Source organism: Typha angustifolia, chromosome 3 (genome assembly GCF_048772165.1).
Source record: "Typha angustifolia cultivar Huaian chromosome 3, ASM4877216v1, whole genome shotgun sequence".
Taxonomy (NCBI): domain Eukaryota; kingdom Viridiplantae; phylum Streptophyta; class Magnoliopsida; order Poales; family Typhaceae; genus Typha; species Typha angustifolia.
This window is the reverse complement of record NC_133241.1, coordinates 4,329,592-4,342,474: the sequence shown is the minus strand read 5'-3', so window position 1 is coordinate 4,342,474 and position 12,883 is coordinate 4,329,592. Positions and strand designations below refer to the sequence as shown.

General features: G+C 45.1%; 2 protein-coding genes across 4 annotated transcripts; both read right to left on the bottom strand.

Annotated features, from left to right (window-relative positions):
- Positions 1-245: 245 nt before the first annotated feature.
- LOC140758145 (uncharacterized) lies at positions 246-4,214 on the bottom strand. The gene has a single exon (XM_073094202.1). The coding sequence runs from the start codon at positions 3,612-3,614 to the stop codon at positions 954-956; it is 2,661 nt and encodes an 886-aa protein (XP_072950303.1). The 5' UTR covers positions 3,615-4,214; the 3' UTR covers positions 246-953.
- A 3,865-nt stretch (positions 4,215-8,079) lies between these two features.
- LOC140758355 (uncharacterized) lies at positions 8,080-12,450 on the bottom strand. Of its 3 annotated transcripts, none has more exons than XR_012104094.1 (3): positions 12,054-12,450; positions 11,366-11,955; positions 8,080-10,923 (listed from the first exon to the last, which is right to left on the bottom strand). XR_012104094.1 is itself a non-coding variant. In XM_073094483.1 (2 exons), the coding sequence occupies exons 1-2, from the start codon at positions 12,259-12,261 to the stop codon at positions 11,486-11,488; spliced, it is 678 nt and encodes a 225-aa protein (XP_072950584.1). In that variant the 5' UTR covers positions 12,262-12,450; the 3' UTR covers positions 11,137-11,485. The 3 variants fall into 3 exon arrangements, 1 of the variants encoding a protein (XP_072950584.1); XR_012104095.1 differs by having other exon boundaries at positions 11,423-11,955; XM_073094483.1 differs by lacking the exon at positions 8,080-10,923 and having other exon boundaries at positions 11,137-11,955.
- Between the last annotated feature and the right edge of the window lie 433 nt (positions 12,451-12,883).

Here is a 12,883-nt window from a genome sequence, read left to right as displayed (position 1 = left end):
CCACCACGCTTCCGCAACCTTGTCCTCAAGGTTTCAAATTAGGGAAGCGATCTTTGAACTTTGACTCAAGCTTCTCCATGATTTGATCCTCTGCATTGGTTCCCCACATATATGAAAATAGAGGAAAGGTTGGTGCTGAAAAAGAGGTGAGCTCACTTGTGTCCGGTTAGCTGTTACGATCCTTCCTCGGCTATAGGCTCTGATACCAGATTGATACGAACCCTCTTTTGGTGCTATGGCTCTGATTCAAGATTAATACGATCTTGCACGGAACTTTGAGATCAGATCCCGAAATATCCCGCCGTTGGATCGCTGTGAAATTGTGATATGTTGTAGGCCCGGAAAAGAGCTTTCCAACGGATCTAGTTTCAGGCGAATCGGAGTTGGGGATCTCGAGATATCGTTCGTTTAGTGGACGAACGTCAGGATATTCTGTTTTTGGATTCCGTGGATGAAGGCACGAAATCCTGGGTAATGGTGGATTGTGGAGGGCCGGTGTTGATGGGGTGGCACCGGTGTAAAAGTGATGGTGGAAGGGTTATGGATGATGGAAAGGTTAGGGATAGCGATGGATAAATTGGAAGAAGGGGGAGAAGAGGGCCACTCCTAAGGGACTAGGGTGATTGGCCTGTCGAGGGAGATTAGAAGCGGCGTCGCCGGGGAGATTGAGGGAACGGGAACGAAGAAGACGAAGGAGGCAAGGCAAACTCAATTCTCAATATTCAATAATAATTTTGGTTGCCCTACACATACTTTTATAGGCTAACCAACAACTCAATCTTATCCTAAAACACAATCTTATCCTAAAACTCAATCTTATCCTAAAACTCAATCTTATCCTAAAACTCAATCTTATCCTAAAACTCAATCTTATCCTAAGGTAAATCCAAACTTGAGACGATGTCGGTGAAGTCCGAATCGTATCAATCCACCACGCTTCCGCAACCTTGTCCTCAAGGTTTGAAATTTGGGAAGCGATCCATGATGTCTGCCTCTAGCTCCCATGTAGACTCGTCAGTAGGTTTGCCCAGCCACTCAATCAGCACTTCAGTCTCTAATCTGGATCCTTGGCGTCTTCTCCTACGACTTAGGACTCGAACCGGCTCATTGGAGCCATCTTCCTCCATTGGTTCGGGTAAGGTCGAACCCACTACATGGTTAGGCCCGATCTGGGCCTTCAATGCCGAGACATGGAAGACGGGATGTATCCTGGTTCCTTCAGGTAGGTCCAATCGGTAAGCTACTGGACCGATTCGTTGTAGCACTCGGTACGGACCATAGTACTTGTATCCCAACTTTTGGTTCAAAATTGGCCTCAATGTGGATTGTCGATACGGTTGAGCTCGAACGAACACCAATTGATCCACCTCAAATTCTCGCTCACGTCTGCCTTTGTCATGCGTTTGCTTCATGCGGTTTTGTGCTGTGGCTAGGTGAGTCTTGAGCCGTCTCAATGTTTCATCTCGATCAGCAAGCTCCAAGTCAAGCTCAGTCCTATCCGTCGCCGCGAGTCTATCGTAGGCACGCAAGACAGGGGGAGTGCGCCCATAAACCGCCTCAAATGGGGTCATGCCAATGCTTGAGTGATGAGCGGTATTGTATGACCACTCAGCCCAGGGAAGAAATTTGACCCAATCCTTTGGTCGATCCGCCACAAAGCATCGCAAGTATTGCTCTAGTCCACGATTCACCACCTCGGTTTGGCCATCCGTCTCGGGGTGATAAGCTGAACTAAGATTGATTTGAGTCCCTTGCAATCTGAAGAACTCGGACCAAAACTCACTTATGAAGATGCGATCCCGGTCTGACACGATCGTCCTAGGCATCCCATGCAAGCGTGCCACTTCCCGAACAAAAATTTCAGCAACCCTTTTTGCTGAAAACGGGTGAGACAATGTTATGAAATGTGCGTACTTGCTCAGTCTATCCACCACAACAAACACCACCGATTGTCCTCGAACTTCCGGCAGCCCCTCGATGAAGTCCATGGAGATATCCTCCCAAATACGCTCTGGTATCGGTAGTGGTTGCAGTAGCCCGCTAGGCTTGAGTGCCTCTGATTTGGTTCGTTGGCAGATTTGACATTCACGCACATACTTCTTCACGTCCGTCTTCATCCCAGTCCAAGTACAGTTTTGGGCCAGCCGCTTGTAAGTACGTAATACCCCTTCATGACCTGCTATAGGAGTATCATGGAAGTGTGACATCAATAGCCTCCGTAGCTCTTCGTTTCGGGGTACCTTGATTCGCCCGTGCTCTAGTACTAACCCATTGCGCTCCTCGTGCTCGGGGTTGCTTGAGGGGTTCTCTCTCAACTCCTCCATGAGTCGGACCAGATCACTATCCTCTGCACTGGCTCTCCGTAGATCTGAAAAGAAAGGAAAAGTGGGTGCCGAGAAAGAAGCGAGCCCCCTTTCTTTTGGAAGTTCAAGCAGCGGTTTACTTCCATCCAACAACACTCTCTGATCATCTCTCCAAAAAGTCAATGTGAGGCTTGTAAAATCAAAGGTCACGGGCCCCAAGCTCCGAAGCCATTGGGTCCCTAAAACAATATCGGCACCTTGCAAGGCCAATGGATAAAGATCCAATGTGAAAGTTTGGCCTTGCACCTTCAATTCTGCACCTCCACAAATAGAATCTGCTCGCAAGGTGGTGCCATCTCCAATCGTCACATCGAACCCTTCCGTGGGTTCCGACTCGAGCCCAATCTTCCTAAGGAGCCTCTTGTCAATGAAGTTGTGGGTGGACCCGGTGTCAATCAAGATTCTCACTGTGGTCTTCTTGACTACTCCGTTCACCCGCAATGTCTTTGGCGCAGCTGTCCCCGAATAGGCGTGGAGGGAGATTTTGGCCATCGTGTCCTCCGCGTGATGTTGCTCCTCAACTTCTTCTCCTCGATGTCCAGCCACATCTGCACTTTCAGCTGCCATGGGTGGAAGATCGTGGCCTTCTCCTTTGAGTGGTAGCTTGGCAGGGAGCTGCAACGTCATCGCTGGTGATGAAGCTGTCGTGGTCGACTGTCGATTGACCGAGGAGAATGGTAGAAGATCGCTGGAGGCCATATGCGATTTCTTCTTAGTTGCCGACTCACTATGGTTGCAAAGGGAGCTAGTGAAAGGCGGCCCAAGTGTCGAAATTCGCGATTTCGGATCATCTCCTTCACCACTGATGAGGATTCCTGATGAGGGATATCCAGCGACCAGGTGTGGGGTAGCCAGCACTTCGCGGTTTGTCGACGAGGTCTCCGGTGCATGGGAAGATGTGGAGGTTCCGAGGGCTGCTACAATGGTTGAGGATCTCATTGTAGCCGGTGGCAGTTCGTTGCGGCTGACCATGGGTCGAGGTGTAGAATCTCGATCTTGCCGGATAGCCGAACTCTCCCCTATTTTTGTGATGAACGGGGAGGCCGTGGAGGATGTTGGGTATGTTGTGGAGGGTTCCCAATGCTGTCTTGTGATTGCCTTGCTTGTTGAAAAAGGTTTCGTCCATGCCCGTATTTCCTGCATCATCTCCATCATTATTTGCTTGTTGATGGCAATCTGTTTGGAAATAGACCCCAACATGGATAGAACGCTAGGTTCTTCCGTATTCCTATTAGATCGAGTGATCGTCATTGGAAGCGCTTGTCCGAGGAACGGTGGCTCTGATACCAGCTTGTTACGATCCTTCCTCGGCTATAGGCTCTGATACCAGATTGATACGAACCCTCTTTTGGTGCTATGGCTCTGATTCAAGATTAATACGATCTTGCACGGAACTTTGAGATCAGATCCCGAAATATCCCGCCGTTGGATCGCTGTGAAATTGTGATATGTTGTAGGCCCGGAAAAGAGCTTTCCAACGGATCTAGTTTCAGGCGAATCGGAGTTGGGGATCTCGAGATATCGTTCGTTTAGTGGACGAACGTCAGGATATTCTGTTTTTGGATTCCGTGGATGAAGGCACGAAATCCTGGGTAATGGTGGATTGTGGAGGGCCGGTGTTGATGGGGTGGCACCGGTGTAAAAGTGATGGTGGAAGGGTTATGGATGATGGAAAGGTTAGGGATAGCGATGGATAAATTGGAAGAAGGGGGAGAAGAGGGCCACTCCTAAGGGACTAGGGTGATTGGCCTGTCGAGGGAGATTAGAAGCGGCGTCGCCGGGGAGATTGAGGGAACGGGAACGAAGAAGACGAAGGAGGCAAGGCAAACTCAATTCTCAATATTCAATAATAATTTTGGTTGCCCTACACATACTTTTATAGGCTAACCAACAACTCAATCTTATCCTAAAACACAATCTTATCCTAAAACTCAATCTTATCCTAAAACTCAATCTTATCCTAAAACTCAATCTTATCCTAAAACTCAATCTTATCCTAAGGTAAATCCAAACTTGAGACGATGTCGGTGAAGTCCGAATCGTATCATTAGCACAAAAGGGCATCGGCTACTCGGTTCTCGATCCCCTTTTTGTAGACTAGGTTGTAGTCATACCCAAAGAGTTTTGTGACCCACTGTTGCTGTGCTGGGGTGTGCACACGTTGCTCCATGAAGTAGGGTAAATTACGCTGGTCTGTGCGGATAGTAAACTGTTGGCCAATCAAGTAGGGTCGCTATTTGGTAACGGCGTGTAGAATTGCTAGCATTTCGCGCTCGTAGGTGGATAGCTGTCACGATCGGTTTGACAATGCCTTGCTCATATATGCCATGAGTCTGCCCTCTTGCATCAAAATTGCTCCAATACCCTCACCGGAAGCATCGCATTCCACCACAAAGGGCTTGCTGAAATCTGATAGTGCTAGAACCGGTGTGGTAGATATGATTGTCTTCAATGCTTCGAAAGCCTCCGTCGCCTTGCCCATCTATTGAAACCCTCCTTTTATGAGTAAGGAGGTCAGCGGGGCAGTAATCTTGCCTTAGTTGGCAACGAATCACTGGTAGTATCCCGTCAACCCAAGGAATCTCCTCAATTCCCGCTGATTAGTGGGAATCGGCCAGTCCACCATATTCTCGATCTTGCTTGGATCGGCTTCCACTCCTCTCGCTGAGATTATATGTCCCAAGTACTCCACTCGTGGCTCTCCCCAAAGACACTTACTTATCTTGACTTTTAACTGGTTTTGTCGCAAAATATTCAACACCTTATGCACATGCTGCAAATGCTCGCTCCAATTCCTGCTATACACTAGAATATCATCAAAAAAGATGAGCATGTAATGACGCAAAAGCGAGCGAAAAAGGTCATTCATTAGTCCTTGGAAGGTGGTCGGTGCATTGGTCAGCCTAAACGGCATGACTTGGAACTCATAGTGGCCATCGTGAGTTCGGAACGCCATTTTGTGCACATCATCCAGGTCAACACAGATTTGATGGTACCTCGCTCTTAAGTCAAGTTTGCTAAAATAAGCCGACCCTGTAAGTTCATCCAGCAACTCCTCGATCATCGATATTGGGTATCAGTCTTTGACGGATTGCATTCAAAGCTCGGTAGTCGACGTAAAATCGCCAATTCCCATCTTTCTTCCGAACCAGCAGCACCGGCAATGAGTAGGCACTTCTACTCGATTGAATAATCCCTTGCTCGAGCATTTTCATCACCAATTTGCTGATCTCTTCCTTCTGGACATGCGGGTACTGATAGGGCCAGACATTTGCTGGTTCAGCCCCTGGAGTGATCTGGATGCAATGGTCGTGCCGATGGGTCGGCGGCAGTCCTTGGGGTTCCTCGAAGAGATCCTTGAATTCCTGCAACAGCTCTTGCATGTCAACGGCTATTTCCCTTGGTGGTGGATGTTTTGGTTCAGCAACAGCCATTTGCAATAGTAGAGCTCGGTCCCCTACACAAGGAAGGCCCAAAAGTGGTTGCAACGTCGGTCCTTGCCGCGGTTGATTTCCATCCAGCAGCACCCTTCAATTATTACTCCGAAATGTTAGTGTGAGGTTTGAAAAATTAAATGTTACGGGCCCCAAGCTTTGAAGTCATTGGGTCCCCAAGACAATGTCGGCACCTCGTAAAGCCAACGGATAAAAATCCAATGTGAAAGTTTAGCCTTGCACCTTCAACTCCACACCTCTACAAATAAAATCCACTCGCAATGTGGTGCCATCTCTAATCGTCATATCGAACCCTTTTGTGGGTTCCAACTCGAGCCCAATCTTCTTAAGGAGCATCTTGTCAATGAAGTTCTAGGTGGACCCGGTGTCGATCAAGATTCTCATGGTAGTTTTTTTGACTACACCATTCACCCGCAAAGTCTTTGACGCGGCTGTCCTTGAATAGGCGTGGAGGAAGATTTCGACTATCATGTCCTTCATAGGTTGCTCCTCAACTACTTCTCCTTGATGTCTAGCCATACCTTCATCTTCAGCGGCAAACTCATCCTCCACATCCCCCAATCCATCTATTAGCATCACCGATCCCATCAGTTTAGCGCAGCGATGCTCGAGTACAAACTTCTCATCACAACGAAAGCATAGGCCTTTGGCTCTTCGTTCCTCCACTTGAGCAGGTATGAGTGCTCGTCCCGGATCTCTAGGTGCATACTTCACATCTTGGGATGGCTTCAGGGGTGCTCGAGGAGGCATCATTGCAGCAGCGGTTCTTGGTACTCTGGTAACATTTCCTACTGCTATGGTTGGTTGAACCGAATTGCGGCTTCCTTGGCTCGTCCAATTCTATTTCAGGTGTAACTTCATGGCCCTGTATTTGTCTTCCATGAGCACCGTATCTTCGAAGGCCTCCTTTAAAGTTCTAAGCCTTAAAGCCCTCACGTCGGCTTGTATATCTCCCCGCAGCCCAGAGATGAAGGTGCTGCGAAGTTGCTGCGAAGTTGCTGATCCGTCCATAGGGGTTGGCATCGGCTACTTATCCTCTCAAATTCTTCTTGGTATGCTCTAACCGTGATCTTTTGCACCATCTTTGAGAGGAGAGCATCGAAGTCTTCATACCCCGACGCTCCAAATCACCGCATGATATCGGCGCAAAAGTTAACCTAAGTTTTGATAGCCACATTGGCATTCCGCCATACCCTAGTATGCAAAGAATTGCTCCACCCTATATAATAAATCGATCGGATCGCCACCTTTGAACTTGGGGAATTTGAGACGCACGATTTGCCCACGGATACCATTGTCTCGATCCGGATCATGTCCAAGTCCTTGTCTAACCGGAGGAGGATGCACCATGAATGGTTGATGATCCCTCCTTCGATTTTGATTAACTCGTCGCGGTTCTGGTTCATATTGCCCCCACCTATGAATCTAGATCTCTAAGGTGATCTCCATAGTGGTTCGCTAGTCGGATGGGTTCACTTACAATTGGGCCTGGTGGAACCATCCTTGCTTGTATTTGCCCATAGGGTGGTGGCAGCAGCGGCTCTTGTGGTTGCAAATTTTAAACCAGTGGCGACGGGTTCATGGGAGTGGACTCGCGTCGTGAGGTCGATGGTGCATTCCCGTTTGTCATGGCTTCCCTTATTGCCCATAATTCCCGCATCATCTCCATTATCATCTGGTTGTTGATGGCCATGGCTCTGGTTGTCCTCATAGGAAGCGCGTGTCCGAGGAATGGTGGCTCTGATACCAACTTGGTACGATCTCCCCTTTAGACTAAAGTTCAATCTCTCCCGATTTTGAGATATAGACTAGATCTGATACGAAACTTTGAAAATAGATCCCGAAAGATTCCGCCGTCGGATCGATGTGGGATTTTGATATATTGTAGCCCCGAAAAAGAACTTTCCAACAAATTAAATTTTAGATGAATCGGATATAGGGTTCTCGAGATATCGTTTGATTAGTGGACAAACATCAAGAGGTCTGTCTTAGGATCCGTGGATGGAGGCACAGAATTCTAGATGATGGTGGTTGGTGGTGGACCGAGGTTAATGGGGTGGCATCGGTGAATAAGTGGTAGTGGAAGGGTTATGGTTGATGGAAGGGTTAGGGCAAATATTGGATAGATTGGAAGAAGGGGGAGGAGTGGGCTGCACTAAAGGACTAAGATGATTGGCCGGTCGAGGGAGATTAGAAGTGGCGTCGCCGAGGATCGAGAGAACGGGAGAGAAAAAAACGAAAGAGATAAGGCAAAAACTCAATTCATCAATAATGACTCCATGGTTGCCATCCATACCTTTAGATGCTAACCAAACAATTCAAAAATAACCCTAAACAGTATATTTTTCGCACTTCTCTAGATTTGCAAACACGATGCAGGCATTCACAGGCGCGTTCGAACGCATAATTCGCACTCTCTAGATATGCGAACTGGATGCAGGCGTTCACAAGCGTGTTCGAACACACTCCACCCGCGTTCAAACGTTACATACAAAAAACTTATTTTTTAAGAATTAAATACTAAAATAAGAAACAAAGACATCCCTAAAATGTATTCATGCTCGAGACGACATTGGTGAAATTCGAATCGTTTCACTACTTTGATGTTATGGAGGCCTTGAGAATGACTGTATTTCAGATTTTTGGAATGTTGTGATATATTTTTATATAAATTTTAGGATATCAAATGATCTTGATTTAGTTCTTTTGAGATATCTTTTCTCTTTCATCTCTACATTTCATGTTTACTTTTTACTCCCGCTTACTACCTTGTTAATTTGTGACAAAAAATGGGAGAATTTGTTTGAGAGGGAGAAATGAGTTTATGCTACAACCCAAAGCTTGGGAGTAACTAACTAGGGCAAGGCTAGCCAAAATAGGAAAGTGGCTAGGTTTAGCCTGGTTGCACATAGGGTTGATCTGGTCAAGCTCATGTCCGGACCTATAGGTGGTGAATCCATGAGCCTTGGGTAATTGAGGGGATGTGCAACAACCCTAGAAAGGGTCAAATAAGGCATGACTTGATTAAGGGGTTTAGAGTTCAAATACTTGGCTTGCTCTTGGCTAGCTTGAAACATGAGCACAAGCTAGCTAAATGGGAAATCTAGGGCTTTCATGGCCTTTTGTAAGGTACAAGGCTTGGACAAGAGAATGCTAGTACATATAAGAATATGTGGAGGAGGTGACTAGGACTGGGGTACAAAAATAGAAGGATGATCAAGATTCCTAAGATTCATGGACTCTCGGTTAGTGGGCGCATGTGCACAAGGCTTAGGCGTGGGATATGGTGTCAACTAGGGTTTGGATAAGGTGGTGGCTCTATGGAGGGATGGGAGAGGGACAAAGGTGAAGTAGATGGGTGGTGGTGGTGCTTGACCGATGCATAGTCCAGAGAGCTTCTTCATAGTGTTGGAAGCCATTATCCCATTAGTAGGGAAACCTAATCTGTTGGCTAATGAGAGGATTAGAAGAAGAGGATAGAGGAGACATCTGAAACCCAAATAATTAGTGTGGCATTTTGAAAATATTTTCCTACTGACTTTATATAACTCTAATCAATCTCAGCATGATTATTTTGAACCCTAGCTAGTTCAAGTAATCAACCCTAACTCTAACTTTTGATTCACTACAAGCCTATTATATTGAGCTCAAGTTGAGTTCGAGCCAAAGCCTTTGGCAAAGTGGAATGTGGAGGTGCATTTAGTAGATATGGCGGTGACATCATAAGAGTCTTACTCAAAGGGATTCTTTATTAGAGGAAGAAGATGTGAGAAGAGAGATGGAGGTTGAGAAAGGTTAATTCAATAGACCGAAGAAGAAGAAGAAGAAGAAGAAGAAGAAGAAGAAGAAGAAGAAGAAGAAGAAGAAGAAGAAGAAGGGGGCCAGTCAAAATGCGAGCATAACTCTTGATACGAGTAGAACTCAAATTAGCTTAATTATTTTGACGGCCCAATAAACTTCTAAAAAAAAGTAAAAGAAAGGGTGAAATATTATTTAAGTAAAACTTTGTATGGAAAAGCATTTTCTCGGTATTAGCAATTGTTCCAAACGGTATATCTTTTTGAAAACCCAACCAGCCAATCTTGTTTTCGAGTATTTTAGTGAACCGAAAAAAGTGTTCATGATCGATCTACCATTTCTCCAAAAATTTCTACTCTAGCTTGTTAAAGTTTTTGCCATGTAAACAGTCATATAGATCTTTTAAAATAAATGGCTCTCACAGAAAGTAGTTTTTTAAGTCGTACTATAGGACAATGGAACGGTATTGATGTTAATGGGACTTTTTGTGATCACAATGATTACTTAATACAATTCCTTTCTTCCTTTTTTTTAAAAGAGAACTCATCAAGTAAATCAAAACTTAATGGGAGAATTGAGTAATGTGCAAGTTATAGAACCAGTAGTGAAAATGTTACAGGCATTAATGTATTAAAGCCCACCTTTCGTTATTTGAACATTTTCATCTACAAGATGGCATATGAAATTTGACTATATGAGGCACACAAATGTCAATATCAGTGTTACCCTTTTTCTATATTTTAAATTTTAAAATACATTTTTATATTATAAAGACTATAATATTTTCTTACTAAAATTTTAGTAGTCCTTATTCAGGCTTCAACTTGACTCCTCGACTGAATTTGGAGCTAAATCAGGTTTTTTTCCAAGTTCTAACAAGTATCAAAATGGCTAGATATATTTTTACAAGCCCATGTTAATTTTTATTTAAAAGTATTTAAGCATAATAAACATTAATTTGTGAAAACTTTCGAGTGGAGAAACAAGTTTAATAAAGATAACAAGGGCTCCTAAATTTTCTACTCATATGTTGCTATTAAATTATGTAAATGGTTGGTAGATGACAAGTATCAGAAGTTAAAAATATTTTTTTAATAATTTAGGAAAACTTAATGGAGCCCAAAGCCTTATGTGATATATTACTTTTTTAATTATACTTTAAAGATTACTTTTAAGTGTTTAATATGGTTTTCGCTGTCAAGGAATGGAAGTAATTAATTGCGATGCCCTCCTGATTGTTCTCGTCACCGTTAATAACCTGCTAACAAAAAGATGAACTCCTGATAGTTCCTGTCACCATTAATAACCTGCGAAACAACAAAGCAAACGCTATTAGCAATTAATGAGAATGCGAAGGAAATCAAAGCAATAAAAGCATTCTAATACCGGTCGGCACAAACGACGACGGACAACGCGCTTAAAAGAAAAAGTAAAACCAAATATGGAAGAGGTTCAAACGGAAAAGATGATGGAATCGTAACGGAATACGGAGAAGAGCAAACGGAGAATACGGACGAACGAACAGAAGGCAAAATCGAATTAGAGGCATAAGGCAGCCCAAAGCAAACGCAACAAACCAAAAAAGAAAGAATATCAAAAGAATTAAAAAGGAAAATCCATCAAGAAGAGAAGAACCAATATAAGTTGCTAACTAGTTTTTTTCCCCCTTTTTAATTCCTTTTTTGGTTTTTTTTTTTTTTTTTTTGGTGATTGTTTCTTGTATTAAAGAAGAGATATGTTACAGTCCACCTCCGTATACAACTAAGACTTCTCTGTTCTCCTCCGTTCCATGAACGATTTCTTTACCTCAGACTCCGTGCCCTCTCGTCCCAATCTCTCCTCTTTGACTTGAGATGGGAGGGGAAGTGATTAGCAATGGCCGCCATGGTGGACGAGAAAGTGGTACGGCCTCGGATTGCTATGGTTTTGGTAGTAGTGATGGTGATGATACTGGTGGCTATGAGGTTTCTCCATCCGGTTTGGAACCCTCGCCGGCACCGAGGTATGGTGGACGCAGCGGAGATCGAAGGGCGGCAGAGCTTGAGAAGGGTGGAAGTGGTAGGAAGGTAGATTCCCTCCCTTGGCCGAGGAGGAGGAGGAGGCGGCGGAGGAGCTAGCGGGTTTTGGCGGCGGCGATGCAGGAGGAGGGAGGAGGAAGGCGCGGATCTTTAATGGGCGGACCCGATCCCGGCTCGCGAGGTCGTACTCACCGATCAGATTCGCCAAATCCTCGTCGGAGGTGATTGAGATTAGCGCGTCGTCGAGATCCTCCGTCGGTAATTGACACCGCAAGTTTACGCTCTCCCATCCGCATAATTCCTTTAGCTTCAGTTGCAGATCTGAATCAAGAATCGAAGCAGATATCAATACCAAACCTTTATCGAGAGGTTTCCCTGAAATAAAAGAAGGGGAAAAGAGGAAGGAGGAATAGACCTACCCGAGAAGGAGACGGATCGGTCCACGGCGAGGACGCGGGTGTCGCCTCCGACGTAACGGAGCTTGCCGTCGGGGTAACGGGGGAGGATCTTCCCGCCGTAGCTGCACAGGAACTTGATGGTTCCAGCGGCAGCCAGCTTTACCGTGACGTCGTCGAAGGAACCGAAGGAAGCGCAGGAGGAGGAAGAAGAAGACGAGGTTGCTACCATGATGGGGTTACGGTTTCTCTCTCTCTCTCTCTCTCTCTCTCTCTCTCTCTAGGGTGAGGTTAAACAGAATTTGGTTGACAAGAGGAGGAAAGAAGCTCGCAGCTCAGAGCAAGAGAGGAGAAGTAGGAGGAGGAGGAGGAGGAGGAGGAGGAGGAGGGAGGAGCTCTGGAGGCGGCTTCAAGCCTTATGTTGGCAACCCATGGCCTTTATTTATAGGATAGAAGGAGAGAGATGGGACAGAGATGGGAGAGAGAAGAGTTAACACGCAATGGTTAAAGCCTAATAACTACAATTAAAAGATAGGATTAGGAGTTAGGAGGAGGAAATCACTCGGAAAAGTTCCGAAACCGCGCTCGTTCCGAGTTCCCAGTTCCCACTGCTGCTTTTGCTCTTTCTCCAAGTAATCGGGATGCTTGTTCTCGGTTGTTTCCATGATCTACGCAATTAGTTCACCTAATTTATTTAATTGAAATTTTTTATATAATTGCCATTTAAAATTTTAACTAGTATAATTATTACTATGTTTCTTAAAATATCATAATTATAATTGAAATCATTTGACTTTTCTGACAAAAACCTACACTGAGAAAAGGACTATTTTAGCCTCCTATACCTATTACTG